The sequence below is a fragment of the Phyllobates terribilis genome, unplaced genomic scaffold (assembly GCF_046119375.1).
Source record: "Phyllobates terribilis strain yellow unplaced genomic scaffold, ASM4611937v1 Scaffold_3__8_contigs__length_932513732, whole genome shotgun sequence".
Taxonomy (NCBI): Eukaryota; Metazoa; Chordata; class Amphibia; order Anura; family Dendrobatidae; genus Phyllobates; species Phyllobates terribilis.
In genome coordinates this window covers 306,678,591-306,697,343 of record NW_027362763.1, presented here as the reverse complement: position 1 = coordinate 306,697,343, position 18,753 = coordinate 306,678,591, and the positions used below count along the sequence as shown (strand labels likewise).

General features: G+C 49.0%; 1 protein-coding gene across 4 annotated transcripts in view; it reads right to left on the bottom strand.

The window, feature by feature from the left end:
• Nucleotides 1-18,753, bottom strand: part of USP13 (ubiquitin specific peptidase 13) — a 182,497-nt gene that overhangs the window by 25,062 nt on the left and 138,682 nt on the right. For all 4 annotated transcript variants that reach the window (XM_073674963.1, XM_073674966.1, XM_073674965.1 and 1 more), the window contains exons 12-13: nucleotides 15,636-15,789; nucleotides 12,095-12,269 (exon numbers count right to left, since the gene is read on the bottom strand). In XM_073674963.1, the coding sequence (XP_073531064.1) occupies nucleotides 12,095-12,269; nucleotides 15,636-15,789 (329 nt within the window). The remainder of the gene's footprint in view (nucleotides 1-12,094; nucleotides 12,270-15,635; nucleotides 15,790-18,753) is intronic.

Below are 18,753 nucleotides of genomic sequence, written 5' to 3'. Positions count from 1 at the left end.
CCGGTCTGAGAGATTATGTAGCCCAAAAACGGAAGCGAGGTCTGCTCAAAGAGGCACTTCTCATATTTAGCGTAGAGGTGGTTCTGCATGAGCCTGAGCAGGACCTGACGAACATCCCTCCGGTGAGTGAGAAGATCCGGAGAGAAGACCAAGATGTCGTCCAGGTACACCACTACGCAGGAGGAGAGAAGGTCCAGGAAGATGTCATTGACCAACTCTTGAAAGACGGCGGGAGCGTTACAGAGACCGAAGGGCATTACCAGGTATTCATAGTGGCCGTCCCGGGTGTTGAATGCCGTCTTCCATTCATCCCCCTGACGGATACGGACCAGGTTATACGCCCCACGGAGGTCCAGCTTGGTGAAGATTCTAGCCCCCCTCAGACGGTCAAATAATTCCGGAATGAGCGGAGGGGGGTATTTATTCTTCACCGTGATCTGGTTAAGGCCTCTATAGTCTATACAGGGACGGATAGAGCCGTCCTTCTTTTTGATGAAGAAGAAGCCTGCTCCCGCCGGGGAGGTCGATTTCCGGATAAATCTCCGGGCCAGATTCTCCTCAATATATTCAGACATGGACCGGGTCTCAGCAGCGGACAAAGGGTAAATACGCCCACGGGGAGGAGTAGCGCCGGGTATCAGGTCGATTGGGCAGTCATATGGTCTATGAGGGGGTAATGTCTCTGCCTCCTTTTTATTAAAGACGTCCGCATAAGACCAATAGGGAACCGGAAGACCAGGTAGATTGGCTGGGGTAGGAGAAGGACGGACAGGATGGACGGGAACTAAACAAGTCTTATGGCAGTCCTGTCCCCAGCGAAGGACTTCTCCGGTCTGCCAATCAAGCACGGGTGCATGTTTCTGAAGCCAAGGTAGGCCTAGCAAGAGGGCGTGAGAGAGTCCAGGCAGAACATGAAAGAAGATGCTCTCTGAGTGCAGCATTCCCACCAGCAGGGTTATGGATTCGGTGATGAGTTGGATGGGATGTGGTAAGAGGCCCCCATCTACGGCAGCGACAGATAAGGGTACAGCTAGAGGTTTGGTGGGAATGCGGTATTTCTCTACCAGGGACTGAGAAATTAGATTTCCGGCTGCTCCAGAGTCAAGTTGGGCTAGTTCAAAATAACGGTTCTCCCCGCACATGATAGAGACCGACAGCAACAGATATGGAGAGGGTTTACTCTTATCTAGGACGACCTCTCTGAGCGATCCTAGACACAGGCGTTTCCCGACCTCTCCGGGCAGGAACGGATCCGGTGCTCCTTACTGCCACAGTAGAAGCAGCTCCCCTCGGCTCGGCGTAACTCTTGACGGGTCTTGACCATCTTGGTCTGGTCGACCTGCATAGGCTTGGGTGAGTGCGCCTGGGGAGTAACGGGAGAAGTGACGGGTTTCTGGAAGGTAGGGGCTAGACGTGGAAACCTCCTCTCACGGGTGACCTCTTTGGCGCGCTCCTGGAACCGGATGTCAATCCGGGTGGCAAGAGTTATTAAGTCGTCGAGAGTGGTAGGAATGTCCCGACCGGCGAGTTCATCTTTAATACGGCCGGACAGACCCTCCCAAAAGACAGACACCAGGGCGTCGTTATCCCAGACCAGCTCCGAAGCAAGGGTACGGAACCGTATGGCATATTGGCCCACGGTGAGATTTCCTTGACGGAGGTGTAGCAGAGATGATGCGGATGAGGTCTTCCGTCCTGGTTCGTCGAAGACTTTCCAGAAAGCCGTGAGAAAGGCTGGCAGGTTGGACACCAGGGGGTCTCCTCTCTCCCATAGAGGATTTAGCCAAGCCAGTGCCTCTCCCGTGAGATGGGACATGATGAAGGCTACTTTGACTCGGTCGGTGGAAAACTGGTGTGCCAACAGTTCGAAGTGCAGAGTGCACTGGTTAATGAAGCCCCGTGCCTGGCTGGGATCTCCGCCAAAACGAGGAGGAGCGGAGAGGCGGGGACCGGGAAGAGATGCCATGGTGTTGATGGGCTGCGGCGGTGCCGGGGTAGTAAGTGTGTGTGTGGAGGCAGCTCCCGAAGAGGTAGACAATGTGTCCAGGCGGGAGTTAACACTACGCAGATGACTCAGGATGGACTCCTGTTGGGACCTCTGACGGGAAAGTTCATGACACAAGTCCGAGAGCAAGGGAGCTTGGGTGCCACCGGGTTCCATGGCCAGAGCAAACTGTAACGGGTCTGGGAGGTGGAACCTCTGAGCAACGATACAGAGGGGCAGTCCTTGTAAGGAAGCGGGTGGCTCCCAGGGTAGGCGGGCAGGTAGTCACGGCAAGTGAAGGGGACAGTCTCTGGGTACAAGGGCAGGAGGTCACGGCAAGTGACGGGGACAGTCTCTGGGTAGAAGGGCAGGAGGTCACGGCAAGTGACGGGGACAGTCTCTTGACAGGCGGGTGGTCACGGCAAGTGACGGCGGAGCCTCCAGGTAGGCTAGCAGGCAGGTAGCAGGCGGACGCTCCCAGGTGAGCGGGTAAGAGTCTCTGGACAGGCAGGTGGTCACAGCACGTGACGGCAGAGCCTCCAGGTAGGTTAGCAGGCAGGTAGCAGATGAGCGCTCCCAGGTGAGCGGGCAAACAGATCCATAGACAGACTGGCAGGGCTGGTAGGCAGACTGTCGGACAGCAGGAATGTAAGCAGATAGACAAGTATCAGGTGTCTGGTAACGGGACCTGAGGGCTGAAGCAGTGTGATAGGCTATGCAACAACATTGCTCGGGCACCTCCATTTTGGAGGAGGTGCCTTATATATGGTAAGGTTCTCCGGCCATTGGCCGGGGACTCCTTAGGACGGCGCGCGCGGCCCCTTTAAGCGAGGGGGAGCGCGCGCCCTAAGCACAGTGGCCGGGAAGCAGCGCGCGCTGCCAGCAGAGCGGGAGGAAGACGCCGGGCACGGAGCAGAGAGGTGAGGGGAACAGCGTCCCTGCCTAGCAGGACGCCGACGCTACATGGGTTCAATGTCCCGATTCGGGAGGAGGGTGGAACCCGACTGAGGTCCTGCCCGAAATGTCAAGAAGATAATACTGACATGTTTCACGGGTTATGGAGATGTAAAACAATTCAAATATTTTGGAAGAGTATTAGGAGCCTGGTTAAGAGGATCTGGGGGGGAAATTGGGCATTAGATCCATACTTCTGGATTTTTCATTACAGAGGAGAAGGGTTTGAAGGGGAGGATTTAAGTCAACGGGGACGCAGACACACTCTAATACACGGTATCATGATCTTAGCAAAAAAATTCCTTCTACGAAATTGGATATTGGAGAAGGCTCCCTCCGTGAAAGAAGTGGTGTCCAACCTAAAATAGCTGATGCTTTTAGAAAAATTGGAGGCAGAAAGGCATAAGACCAAACTGACCGAGAAATTCTTTGAAAAATGGAGACAATTCCTAGAAAGGAAATGCTCACAAGAGGAAATCGAGGGGGTGGTTCAGCCATTTGCTCATTCCGAGTGGTACTTATTAAACGACATTCAAGGCACTTTGGGGATCTTGAAGATCTAATCAGGTGGTTCCAGGACACTTGTAACCATGTAACATGGACAGTTGGGCGGACAATAATGAAAACGAAACAGTGTTGCTTGGGTAAATGAGAGTTTTACTTCAGGTATGGAGGATGTTATACATTATATAAATTGCTGCATTTTGGGAGGGGAGAAGGGTAGGGGGGGTTCTATCTTTGAGTATTCATGTAAAGCTTTGATGTGAAATCTTTGTACTCATGCTTTATCCAAATGTTAAAACCTTTAATAAAAATGATTGTTCAAAAATATATATATATATATATATATATATATATATATATATATATACACACATGTAATGAAAAAAAGTATGTGAAAAAAGTATCCATGTTAGTATCTCTCCTCCGGTGTTCAACTGGTCGCACAAAAACAGGAAACTCACGTAAGAAATATAGATATCACAGTAAGGCCGTAGTCACACTACCATAAACAAGGCCGAGTGCTATGCGATAAAACATCACATAGCACTTGGACCAATGTTATTCTATGGGACAGATCAGATCTGCGATTATTTTCTCATGCCGATTGGCAGCGAGACTCTGCTCACTTGCCCCCATACAAGTCTATAGGTGCGAGTGAAACATCGGACTGCACTCAGATGTCATTCCAGTGCAGTCCGATATACGCAGAGTCAGGCCACAGAGGAGACTGAGAAATTACTGTTATGCACACGCCCGGGCTGAGCGGCGTGTGCGTGTGATTGTAGTGATTCCACTGGACCGTGCCGGAGAGTGAATGCCTGGAGGGGCTTAACTAGGTATTCACCCGATCCGACCAGGGTCGCACGACGGCATACGACGCCAGTGCACCAAGGAGGAACCGAGCAGAGGGACCAGGTGCTACTCCAGGACAGACCCCGGACACGGCTGTTGACCCACACAGGGGAATACAGGAACAGACTGGTAGGCTGGCACACAGACTGGTGGGTATAGGCAGGCACGACTGGTATGCAGGCAGGCGGGTATGCAGGCAGGGGGGTACAGGCAAGCACAGCTAGAGTGCAGACAGGGAGGCACTAGCAGGTAGGAACACAGGCGGGATAGGACCCAGTACACACTGGGACTCAGGAACAGAACCACAGATGTGGCGGACAAACACAGCAGAGTGAGGCCGCCCAGAGAGGTGAGCGAGAACAGGGCAGGACAAGGCCGCCTGGAGCGGTGAGCAAGAGTAGAGCAGGACAAGGCCGCCAGGAGCAGTGAACAAAGGATCAGAGCTGAGCGAGACTGCTGGAGCAGTGAGCAAGAGTAAAGCAGGATGAGGCCGCCTGGAGCGGTGAGCAAGAGTGGCGTGAGACTGCCGGAGCAGCGAGCAAAAGGGTCAGAGCGGAGCAAGGCTGCCGGAGCAGCGAGCAAAGGAGTCAGAGCAGGCTAGAACCGCCGGAGCGGTAAGCAAAGGAGTCAGAGCAGACTAGAACCGCCGGAGCGGTGAGCAAAGGAGTCAGAGCAGACTAGAACCGCCGGAGCGGTGAGCAAAGGAGTCAGAGCAGGCTAGAACCGCCGGAGCGGTGAGCAAAGGAGTCAGAGCAGGCTAGAACCGCCGGAGCGGTGAGCAAAGGAGTCAGAGCAGGCTAGAACCACCGGAGCGGTGAGCAAAGGAGTCAGAGCAGGCTAGAACCGCCGGAGCGGTGAGCAAAGGAGTCAGAGCAGGCAAGGCTGAGTAGGGGGGACAGGGCTCTGTTCACACGGAACAGACAGGAAGGGAAAGGCAGAGCCAGACACCCACAGGGTACTTGCAGTGAAGTAGCGAGTGGACCACAAACTCACAAACGGGAGTACAGAGACAACAGGCAGGAGTTAGGTACGAGTTCAGACTCTGCAGAAAAAGGAAAGGAACAGACATAGAGAAAAGAGAGATGAAAGATAGGAGAGAGTACAGACTGGAACTGAGTGTACGGACGAGACCGACACAGGAGCGGGACACAGGAGCGGGTCTGGGAATACGGCCCCCAGAGAGGCGGGACGAACAGGCAAGGAGCGTGTTCAGACAGGACAGACAAGATACAGGAGCAGGTCTGGGTAATCGGCCCCCAGAGAGGCGGGACGAACAGGCAAGGAGCGTGTTCAGACAGGACAGACAAGATACAGGAACGGATCTAGGTAATCGGCCCCTAGAAGGCGGGAGGAACAGGCTAGGAGCGTGTTCAGACAGGACTGGAAATACAGCCTCCAGGAAAGGCAGCAGGCAAGAGTACACAGACAGGACTCAGTTCAGACATGGGAACTGATACCGCAAGGCAGGAGACATAGACAGGACTCAGTTCAGACACGGGAACTGATACCGCAAGGCAGGAGACATAGACAGGACTCAGTTCAGACACGGGAACTGATACCGCAAGACAGGAGACAAAGAACGGGACCTGGCACCTTCAGAGTGAAAGCACACACTGAATGAAACACTATGCTCAGGCAGGGATAGATGGGAGCAGCTGAGCTATATACCAGGTGACAGACAGCAATAGGCTGAGGACGCACAAGGGGTGTGACCCACAGCAGGTACAAAAAGCAGGAAGTGATCGGGCGCCGCCCTTAAGCAGCAGAAACAGACACAAACAGACAGCATGGAGGGAAGCCAGAGAGACATTCTGGACTGGAGATCAAGTGCGCGCTCTTGCACAGTGGGAGATGGACCACCATGCAAGGACGCCGCCAGGTATGTTACAGTACCCCCCCCCTTACGCCCCCTCTACTTCAGGCCTGCCAGAATCTTCCGCAGGGAATTCGAGGACCAGTCGTTCACTTCAAGGAGATCACTTCCACTGTCCACAGGAAAAACTGATCTCATCTGGTTAGCTAGGATGCTACCTCCTATCCAGCCATCCTCAGCAACAGACGAAACGGGTGGAGTACCAGGAACAGCACACAAGGAAGTCTCTCTCCACATATTTTCAGGTGGCACCCCAGAGGGTACAGGAGACAACTGGAAGTCCTTCACCGGGTTGGAGGGGGACAGAGACTTGGGGGTAATCTCTGCTTCGAGGTACATCTTGTCAAGCTCACAGGAAGAAATAGACGGGTTATCAGGTACATAATGAGGAAAAGTCACTGTCTCTTTGTTATCTGGTGGTACCCCGGAGGATTCAGGAAACAACTGGAGGTCCTCCGCCGGGTCAGAAGAGTGCAGAGGCTCAGAGAAAACATCTGCTTCAGAGTACACTAGGTCGGACTCACTGGACGAAGCAGGCGAGGTATCGGGTACCGAGTATAGGAAAGTCTCTGTCCATTCACCACCAGGTGGCACCCCGAAGGGTTCTGGAGACAACTGGCGGTCCTCCGCCTGGTCAGAGGGGTGTAGAGACTCACGGGTAACCTCTGCTTCAGAGTACACTAGGTCGGACTCACTGGACGAAGCAAGCGAGGTATCAGATCTAGGATATAGGAAAGTCTCTGTCCATTCACCACCAGGTGGCACCCAGAAGGGTTCTGGAGACAACTGGAGGTCCTCCGCCTGGTCGGAGGGGTGTAGAGACTCGGGAGTAACCACTGCTTCGGAGTACACTAGGTTGGACTCAGTGGACGAAGCGAGCGAGGTATCAGGTACAGAGTATAGGAGAGTCTCTGTCCTTTCGCTACCAGGTAGCACCCCAAGGGTTCTGGAGACAACAGGAGGTCCTCCGCCTGGTCGGAGGGGTGTAGAGACTCGGGAGTAACCTCTGCTTCGGAGTACACTAGGTTGGACTCACTGGACGAAGCGAGCGAGGTATCAGGTACAGAGTATAGGAGAGTCTCTGTCCTTTCGCTACCAGGTAGCACCCCGAAGGGTTCAGGAGACAACTGGAGGTCCTCCGCCTGGTCGGAGGGGTGTAGAGACTCGGGGGTAACTACCACTTTGGGGTACCCATTGTCAGGCTCACAGGACGAAGCGGACAAAGTATTGAGTACCGGGTGTAGAGAAGTCTCTCTCCATTTGTCATCGAGTGGTATCCCGGAGGATTCAGGAGGCAACAGGGGGTCCTCCACCAGGTAGTAGAGGTGCACAGACTCTGAGGTAACCACAGCTTTGGAGCATCCTTGGACATGCACACCGGTTAAAGTGGGTGAAGCATCTGATGCCGGGTGCAGGAAGTTCTCCTGTGTGGAGTCTGGATGGGCAGAAGTCTCTTCGGGCAGGAGAACTGGTGCACTACCCACGCACATTACCCGTTGGGGCTTCTCCGGGATACAGGGAGATGAAGCTTCAGTAGGGACTTCAAGGTTGAGGTCAGGAGGTCTCAGGGAGGACAGACCCTGGCGTGACGGCTTGCCTCTACGTCTAGCACGTCTGGACTGCCTCTTGAGGTTGGGAGAAGTATTCCGGAAAGCGTAGTCACCCTGTGAGGATTCTGGGTGCGCAGTAGTCTCATTGGGCTGGAGGACTATTGCGCTACCCACACACATTACCCGTCGGGGCTGCTCCGGGATATTGGGAAGTGAAGCTTCAGCAGGGGCTTCAGGGTTAGGGTCCTCGAAGACCATACGAAAGGCCACCAGGAAGGCCTGCAGGTCAAGGACGACAGGATCCCATGCTTCCCATAGGGGGGTGACCCATTTCAAGGCATCACCCGCTAGGTAGTCAATCATAAAGGCCACTTTAGCCCAATCGGAAGGAAAATAGAGAGGGTAGGCCTTAAAGTGTAGCATGCATTGCTCCACAAATGCACGACACTGTCTTGGATCCCCATAGTAACGTGGCGGATCCGCAGGAACGAGAGCTGATAGATCCATCTGGACGGTGCGTAATTGCCTGGAACTCCGCTAAGGAAAAAAAAAAAAATTATTTATTTATTTTAATGCATGTATTCGCTGGAAAACTTCTCAGAGAGCGAAGGCCGTGGGGCTCAACGGGAACCATGGCCTGAGCATGCTGTTATGCACACGCCCGGGCTGAGCGGCGTGTGCGTGTGATTGTAGTGATTCCACTGGACCGTGCCGGAGAGTGAATGCCTGGAGGGGCTTAACTAGGTATTCACCCGATCCGACCAGGGTCGCACGACGGCATACGACGCCAGTGCACCAAGGAGGAACCGAGCAGAGGGACCAGGTGCTACTCCAGGACAGACCCCGGACACGGCTGTTGACCCACACAGGGGAATACAGGAACAGACTGGTAGGCTGGCACACAGACTGGTGGGTATAGGCAGGCACGACTGGTATGCAGGCAGGCGGGTATGCAGGCAGGGGGGTACAGGCAAGCACAGCTAGAGTGCAGACAGGGAGGCACTAGCAGGTAGGAACACAGGCGGGATAGGACCCAGTACACACTGGGACTCAGGAACAATACAGGCAGAGGGGTACAGGCAAGCACAGCTAGAGTGCAGACAGGGAGGCACTAGCAGGTAGGGACACTGGCGGGATAGGACCCAGTACACATTGGGACTCAGGAACAGAACCACAGATGTGGCGGACAAACACAGCAGAGTGAGGCCGCCCAGAGAGGTGAGCGAGAACAGGGCAGGACAAGGCCGCCTGGAGCGGTGAGCAAGAGTAGAGCAGGACAAGGCCGCCAGGAGCAGTGAACAAAGGATCAGAGCTGAGCGAGACTGCTGGAGCAGTGAGCAAGAGTAAAGCAGGATGAGGCCGCCTGGAGCGGTGAGCAAGAGTGGAGCGAGACTGCCGGAGCAGCGAGCAAAAGGGTCAGAGCGGAGCAAGGCTGCCGGAGCAGCGAGCAAAGGAGTCAGAGCAGGCTAGAACCGGTAAGCAAAGGAGTCAGAGCAGACTAGAACCGCCGGAGCGGTGAGCAAAGGAGTCAGAGCAGACTAGAACCGCCGGAGCGGTGAGCAAAGGAGTCAGAGCAGGCTAGAACCGCCGGAGCGGTGAGCAAAGGAGTCAGAGCAGGCTAGAACCGCCGGAGCGGTGAGCAAAGGAGTCAGAGCAGGCTAGAACCGCCGGAGCGGTGAGCAAAGGAGTCAGAGCAGGCAAGGCTGAGTAGGGGGGACAGGGCTCTGTTCACACGGAACAGACAGGAAGGGAAAGGCAGAGCCAGACACCCACAGGGTACTTGCAGTGAAGTAGCGAGTGGACCACAAACTCACAAACGGGAGTACAGAGACAACAGGCAGGAGTTAGGTACGAGTTCAGACTCTGCAGAAAAAGGAAAGGAACAGACATAGAGAAAAGACAGATGAAAGATAGGAGAGAGTACAGACTGGAACTGAGTGTACGGACGAGACCGACACAGGAGCGGGACACAGGAGCGGGTCTGGGAATACGGCCCCCAGAGAGGCGGGACGAACAGGCAAGGAGCGTGTTCAGACAGGACAGACAAGATACAGGAGCAGGTCTGGGTAATCGGCCCCCAGAGAGGCGGGACGAACAGGCAAGGAGCGTGTTCAGACAGGACAGACAAGATACAGGAACGGATCTAGGTAATCGGCCCCTAGAAGGCGGGAGGAACAGGCTAGGAGCGTGTTCAGACAGGACTGGAAATACAGCCTCCAGGAAAGGCAGCAGGCAAGAGTACACAGACAGGACTCAGTTCAGACACGGGAACTGATACCGCAAGGCAGGAGACATAGACAGGACTCAGTTCAGACACGGGAACTGATACCGCAAGACAGGAGACAAAGAACGGGACCTGGCACCTTCAGAGTGAAAGCACACACTGAATGAAACACTATGCTCAGGCAGGGATAGATGGGAGCAGCTGAGCTATATACCAGGTGACAGACAGCAATAGGCTGAGGACGCACAAGGGGTGTGACCCACAGCAGGTACAAAAAGCAGGAAGTGATCGGGCGCCGCCCTTAAGCAGCAGAAACAGACACAAACAGACAGCATGGAGGGAAGCCAGAGAGACATTCTGGACTGGAGATCAAGTGCGCGCTCTTGCACAGTGGGAGATGGACCACCATGCAAGGACGCCACCAGGTATGTTACAATTACTTTGTCTTCTCCGCAGCTGTGCTGCGATTCTCTCATGTGAGGGGATTGGAGCACAGAGCCCTGTCACGACGCAGCAGGGCAGGAGCCGAGGGACATTAGCATCTCGCATCCGATGACGTACGCTTGTCTGTTTCCAGTCTAAGGGATACTATTAGCACAAGATAACACCTAATATAAATGTCCCAAGTAAGAAATATACCATAATAGGCGCAGTATACACACAAAATAGTAGTAAATATTTGATAAAAAAATGAATGAAATATATAAGTAGTGAAAATATATATATCTATGAATCAAAAACAGGTATGAAAAATGATATCCATAATAAAACAAACTCAACAGATGCCATATAATTACCAAGAAAACCACATTATGATAGCTTGTGCTGCACAGAAAGAATGACCACCTGGCAGAAGGGCTAGAGGTAAGTATAAATATCCGAAATGGGACCGATAGCCAGAACACTGGGAGAGAAAGATCACAAATTATACATATAAAAGTGGGACCTAAAAATCGGGACTAGGTATAGCAGAGGAGTGAAGACCCCAAGTGCATCGCATCCCGATGTGTGGCTTCCTAAGGGGTTAGAGAAACACCAAGGTGGATTATTGTATAGCTTTTTTGCCTTTTAAATTGAGTGCCATTATTTGTCTATGTATGTCAATAAAGAATTTTATTCATTTTGGTGATCCTACCTTTTTTCGCATACTTCTCTTTTTTTCCATTACATGTTTGGCACTTTGGTGTGCAGTTGGTAGATTCCAATCTTATTAGTAGTGCCCTCAGATTTTTTAGTCTCAGGATAAAAATATACAGTCAATATTTTGAGACTTTTATTTTTATTCCAAGATCTAGTTTCCCAATTGGATGTGTTAAATAAAAATGTTCCTGCGCCAAGATAATCTTATAAATGTTCCCCTGCTGTGTACTGTGCAATGGCTGTGTCGGACCGTGCAGGAACATGGTCTGATCATACCACAGCTCCTGGCAGGGGAGGAAGCAAAGCGTTCAATACTTTTTCCCTGTCATTTCTCATTATTACAAATAACTTAAGTTATGGACATCTACAGTTTGATTTTTTTGCCTGTGTGGATTGGATGGATTGTTCATGACATCTGGTGAGAATTTCATGTCAATAACACCTATAGAAATATGTTTACTTAGAAAATTAGTGACGTGTTCAATACTTATTTTACCTACTACATAGAGCTAAGATCGGAGCAGGGAGCTCCACATGTACAGCTTTAATGCAGGGGCGGATATACCACTGGTGCAACCTGTGCAGCTGCACAGGAGCCCAAGAGGCAAGGGGGCCCACTTACACCTCCAGAAAGCAATACGCCTCTGTCACAGACATTACGGGACTGCAAAGGGCCCATATACTGTTTTTGCGCAGGAGTCCTCTCTGTGTCCGCCCCTGCTTCAGTGACGACGTTGGAAAGTGTGTTGGAGATCACAATTGTGGCATCCCAATTCAATCACTTTTACACATAACAAAGCTTTCTCATACCCTTTTAAATTTGAAATGACTTTTTTGGACTGCCTGCAAGCCGATGTAAAGAAGCTGTAGCAGTCGCTCAACTGCAGCGGCCCATTAAAACAGCTGATTGTGGAGAAGCCAAGAGTGGGACCCCCACTGATCTCATATTGTGGCTTATCCTTGGAAATGGAATTTTAGAAAGCTTTATATCCCTTTAACGGAAGAATACTTACTTAACACCTGCAGATTTGGCTTGAAGAGCACTGCTCCAGAAGTCATCCACATTCTCAGGCTCAGAAAAGGCCTGGAGACAAGCACTGAATGGGATCCTAGCACGCACAATCTCCGGAGGTGGTTTTTTAGCACTTTCAGACTCTCTTCTCTTCAGTTCATAAGCGATCAATTCATCTGGAATAAATCCATATACATATTACCAATAGATATGTGACTGGTAAAGTTGTGAGGTGAAAATGAGTGCACTGACTAATAGGATGTAGGGCAAAATGTACATTTGGCCCCAAATCTACGAAAACTTGGAACAAACACTTCAAAAGCATTCAAGGAACTTATCGTGAAATTAGCACCATTATTTAATACATTATTGATACCCCTCAGGAAGAAGTTCACGCAAAACGCGCATCAGGGGAATCCTGTGTGCAATTAACTGACTGACTGTTTTTGGTAATTATATTATGTGCCTATGCTTATTACAGGACTGCCTGGGAACTACCTCTATTTTACCTCATTTGAGGTTTACATATGCAGGTCACTATATAATGTCTACTACTTAATCTGGCACTTATTCAGTCCCAATTTACCTTTTTTTCAAGTATACAGTATATGATATTTAACTATCTGGATATTCGTTCATTTTTTGCACTAAGCACTTTATATATTTTTCTACGGATTATTTAGTGATGACACTATGTATGTACTGGCACTTTGATATTCAGATAGCACTCAGCCATTGGTACTCTGGAGAGTGAGCACTGTTATATATTGTGTATGCATACAGGGATGGTTCTATTACATTTTTTTTGTTGCACTATGCACTTTAGAACTTCTCTCATGGATCAATAAAAATCTTATTACTACCTGTGTGATGTTTACACTAAGTTCCCTATAGAGTAATATGAGGGAAATCTTTATATAAGGATCTTTTTCCTATATAATATTTTTATAATTACCACAGTCCGCTCTGCGTGTCTGTTACTATATGCAGTGCTGAGGTCATGGCGACAGTGTTGCAACCAATAACTGAGCTCAGCGACTCTGCCCAAGTTGACAGCAAGAGCCAGGCAAAGCCGCTGAGCTCAGTTATTGGCTGCAGTGCTGTCAATGTAATTGAGCGCTGCAGACAATTAACAGACCCTGGAAGCAGCGACAGAGACTCAACGCTGGACGCAGGGATGGTGAGAAAAGAACAGTTTGTTTGCTTTTTAAAACAAATTGCAATCTGAGGACAGGGGCTTTAAGTCATAAAACCCCTCAAGTCAATCATTATCTTCTATTTGAAGAAAAATGCTAATTAAACGGGCATAAGACAAATACATAAGTGATATTCATAGTGAGGGTCCAACTACCGGAAATCGCTAAGCACAGTAATGGTCTATCTCTTTAGAGAATAAATGGTGTGGCGTTGCGCAACCTCGACCTCTGCACTAATCAGACTGGACTCAGCAGAGCAATGGGCTTGGGATTAATGGGGTCTCATTCCAGCAATCAATACGTTATCCTATATCCTGACAATGGATATTACTTATATACTTGGTACAAACATATAATAATTTTAACTAGGTACCTTTATCCAAATTGTGGTAAACTTAGTTGTGCAGATCCTCTATTATTCCTCCTGAAACTGTATACAGTTGAAACCAGAAGTTTACATACACTAAATAAAAAGACACATATACATGTTTTTCTCAATATCTGACATGAAATCAGAATAAACCTTTCCCTTTTTAGGTCAATTAGGATTACCATCATTTTTAATATTTGCCAAATGCCAGAATAATGAGAGAGAGAGAGAGAACGTTTTAAGGCATTTTTATTACTTACTGCAAAGTCAAAAATTTACATACATTTCATTAGTATTTGGTACCATTGCCCTTAAACTGAATGACTTGGGTCAAACGTTTGGGATATCCTTCCACAAGCTTCTCACAATAGTTGGTCGGAATTTGGGCTCATTCCTCCTGACAAAACTGGTGTAACTGATCCAGGTTTGTAGGTCGCCTTGCTCGCACCTGCCTTTCCAGATTTGCCCATAAATTTTCAATAGGATTGAGATTAGGGCTTTGTGATGGCCACTCCAAAATCAATAACGGTGTTATCCTTAATCCACTTTGTTACAATTTTGGCAGTATGCTTCGCGTCATTGTCCATTTGGAAGACCCATTTCCGCCCAAGCTTAACTTCCTGGCTGATGTCTTGAGATGTTGCTTCAGTATTGCCACATAATCTTCTTTTCTCATGATGCCATCTATTTGGTGAAGTGCACCAGTCCCTCTTGCAGCAAAAGAACCCCACAACATGATGCTACCACCCCCATGTTTCACAGTTGGGATGGTGTTCTTAGGCTTCCAAACTTCTTCCTTTCTCCTCCAAAAGTAACGATGGTCATTATGCCCAAAAAGTTCAATTTTAGTTTCATTAGACCACAGGACATGTCTCCAAAAATTAAGGTCTTTGTTCCTGTGTGAATTTACAAACATTAATCTGTTTTTTTATGTTGCTTTTGGAGTAATGGCTTCTTCCTGGCAGAGTGGCCTTTCAGCCCATGTTGATACAGTACTTGTTTCCCTGTGGGTATTGACACAATCTTACCAGCTTCCGCCATCATCTTCACAAGATCTTTTGCTTTTGTCCTTGGGTTGATATGCACATGTCGGACCAAAGCACATTCATCTCTGGTACAAAGAACCCATCTCCTTCCTGAGCGCTATAATTGCAGAACATTCTCATCTTGTTTGTACTTGCATATAATTGTTTGTACAGATGAACGAGGCACCTTCAGGTATCCTGAAATTGTACCCAAGGATGAGCCAGACTTGTGCAAGTCCACAATTCTCTACCTAATATATTGGCTGATTTCTTTAGACTTTCCCCTGATGCTACACAAAGAAGCAGTGTGTTTCAGGTGTGCATTAAAATACATCCATAGGTGTGTCTCTAATTAACTCAGATGTTGCCAAAAAAACAGAAGCTTCCAAACACATGACATCATCATATGGGCAGTCCAGAATTGTTTAAAGGCATAGTAATCTTAGAGTATGTAAACTTTTGACTTTGTTTTAAGGCATTTTTATTACGTACTGCATTCTCTCTCTCTCATTAATTCTGGCATTTGGCAAATATTAAAAATTATGGTAATCCTAATTGACTTAAAACGGGAAAGGTTTATTCTGATTTCATGTCAGATATTGAGAATAACATGCATATGTGTCTTTTTATATAGTGTATGTAAACTTCTGGTTTCAACTGTAAGTAAGTTGACAAGTAGATGTTGAAAGGAACATGTCCCTCCACAATCTGACCCTCTTTTTGATTAGTGCTGACAATATGAGGCTGTGTAAGGGCACATCCCATTGAAAAGAGGAATGGTAATGCCCAGTTGTCAATTTATTCACTTCAGTGAGAAATAATAAAGGAATGGCATAGATATAAGAGAAGACGATCCAGCAATGTTATTTCATGGAGCACACAGGAAACTACTATAAATAAAACAGACATGACAAATCCTCTATAACGTATTCCTTCATTCTTACAATATACCTTTATTTGTTGCCGCTTCCATAGCCACAGGCAACTGCATGATGTAATCAACTCTTTCTGTGTAGCGAACCTTCCGGGATTGGCAGCATTGTGTCCGCTCTTCTACCAAAAACCTGAAGACATCAGTGGGATTTTCTGAACCTATGCTATTTCTCTACAAATCAAAAGAGAATGTCTTCACAAAACAGGTAAAAAACGAGCATCAAAAGGTAATTAAGGTCAGCAAAGTAAAAGGTCATCCTCGGTGCATTTTATTTTTGACCTTTCAATACACTATGTTTTGTGTTCAATCTAGTTTATTCGAGGAGGGGTGACCGCCTCACCCCAACTTGTCATGAGCACAGATCTGCTTTAACTTTATAGCCTAAATAGATTTCACCTCTCTCCTCTCTACTGGGGCTGACACCACCAACACAGACGTGATGGGGACGGGTGATGATGGGTATCAGTATTGCCAGAAGACTGCAAAGCCAGATCCCCTGCCAGCGGCCCACAGGGTGGTGGCAGCTCTAAATGCCATTGTGCCCAGGTGGTTAACACCAGAATACGACTCAGGTTACCATTTCATATCTTTATTATTAGACTTTAAAAAGGAGTTTTCTGGGACTATTTGATTTTTGTGGGCCTAAGAACTAACAGGGAGGTAGTTAGTAACTACCTCATTTCCAGAAAAAAAAATTGCTCTTGCGATGTTTTATTTGAAAATCAGGCTCAGATGCTAAAAAGACGATTTAAAGCTGGTCACTACCATAATAATGTCATCCAACAGGGCTACAACAGAGCAAAGGGTACTTCAAGGGACCAGCTCTTGAAATGTAAAGAAAAGAAAAAGAATCAACAGGTGAGACTAATTACTCCCTACCATGCTTAATGGAGGGAAATGTTTGATGTATTCAACAGATACTGGCCTAACTTAATCTCAGACAGGCCTGGCGTCAGCACCCGGGCAAGTGCTGGGGCCCTGAGCAGGCGGGGGGACCCACTTGCCCTCGGGCACACCGCCACACTATGGGATCCGTGAGCGGAGGAGAGCGGTGCCAGCACCCGCCCTCACCCCCGCTTGCTCAGGGTCCCAGCCGGCACAATACTTACCTCTCCCCGTGCCTCCGCAGCAGGTCCGGTATCTTCTGCGGCTGCTGCACTGTGACGTCTCAGTTCAGAGGACACGGTGACGTCTTTCCACCGCGCCCTCTCCTGAGCAGTCACAGTGCAGAGCGGGAAGACTAAGGCAATGCTGGAGTCCAGAGCAGCAGCAGCGATGAGAGCAGCGGCAGCAGCAGCAGCAGCAGATGAGGAGAAGTGAGGTTAGTATATGATTTTTTTATTTTTTTTTTAATGTATGGAGGCGTGGGGAATTATAAGGGAGGGGGGAGTGACATCCTGCATGGGGCATTATATGGGGGAGTGACATCCTGCATGAGGCATTATAAGGGAGGGGTGGTGACATCCTGCATGGGGCATTATATGGGGGAGTGACATCCTGCATGAGGCATTATAAGGGAGGGGTGGTGACATCCTGCATGGGGCATTATAAGGGAGGGGGAGTGACATCCTGCATGGGGCATTATATTGGGGGTGACATCCTGCATGGGGCATTATAAGGGGGGGGGGGGAGTGACATCCTGCATGGGGCATTATAAGGGGGGGGAGTGACATCCTGCATGGGGCATTATATGGGGGAGTGACATCCTGCATGAGGCATTATAAGGGGGGGTGACATCCTGCATGAGGCATTATATGGGGGGTGACATCCTGCATGGGGCATTATAAGGGAGGGAGTGACATCCTGCATGGGACATTATAAGGGGGGGGACTTACATCCTGCATGGGGCATTATATAGGGGGTGACATCCTGCATGGGGCACTATAAGGGGGATGATATCCTGCATTGGGCATTATATGTGGGGGACAGCCTGAATGGGGCATTATAAGGGGGGGCAACCTGCATGGGGCATTATGTGGGGGCAGCAGCCTGCGTGGGGCATTATGTGGGGGGAGCAGCCTGCATAGGGCATTATCTGGGGGGGGGGGAACAGCCTGCATGGGGCATTATGTGGGAGGGAACAGCCTGCATGGAGCATTATGTGGGGCGACTACCATGCATGGCGTGTGCGGTTCCCTCCCCTCTTTCCAAGTTCAGTTTCTGTCCCCTTTTTGAATATTGGCACCACATTTGCTATACGCCAGTCCTGTGGTACAGACCCTGATAAGTTTTTCTTGTCTATCACAAGCATCGATAACACTCAAATGCTCTATGTGCGTCTCCCTCAAACCCTTCTCTCTCCCCCCTCCCACTGTCCCCCCCCCCCACCTCTTAATGCATTCTTTACCTATTGAGGTGTTATCTATCTGTATCCTGGATTTCAATATTTATGTATCATATGTTTGATCTATAACTGTGGAGTGTGATCCCTGATATACATTCACACTACTGGCCTTAGTGTGTTGCCACCATTAAGGGACACATACCTTGGTTTTGAGCAGTATGTGCCTCAGACCTCTAGTGGATGGAGGTATGTTAGACATGCGTTGCTGCACAGGGAGGGGACAATTTCTTCTGATGGTATCAATGGAGGTTTTTCCTCCAGATTAAGGAAGGAGGGGTTGATTAATTAAATCTGATGGGGTATATTAAGAGGGCTCGTGGCAGCATAAGATAGACTGCAAACCATCAGCAGGATACCTTATTACATTATCATCCCATTTTTTCTCCTGATGAACCTTGATTTACAAGGGGAAACGCGTCGAGGAATGTGGAACCCCTATACTATACTGGGAAGGCAGTGTCCCAGCATATTAAGATGAGTAGCTATTTATGCACTTTTACTCTATATGCACTTTATCTGAAATATCTACAACTGTAGTGGGAGGTATTGCTTCATCTGTGCATACTTCATACTATATGAACTTTTTTTTTTGTTTGCAAGGGAACCTGCTGTTATATCCCAGCTTAGGGAAGTTCTTTATCTATATATTAGTTTGTAATTTTGGAGTACTACTATCACCTGGTGATTATACTGCTAACTGCAGCTAGTTATTAAGCATATTCACATTAGGATTCAGGAATCATCTTACTTGTACTGATGTCGCCTCCACCGGGGATATTTTTTGAATCAAA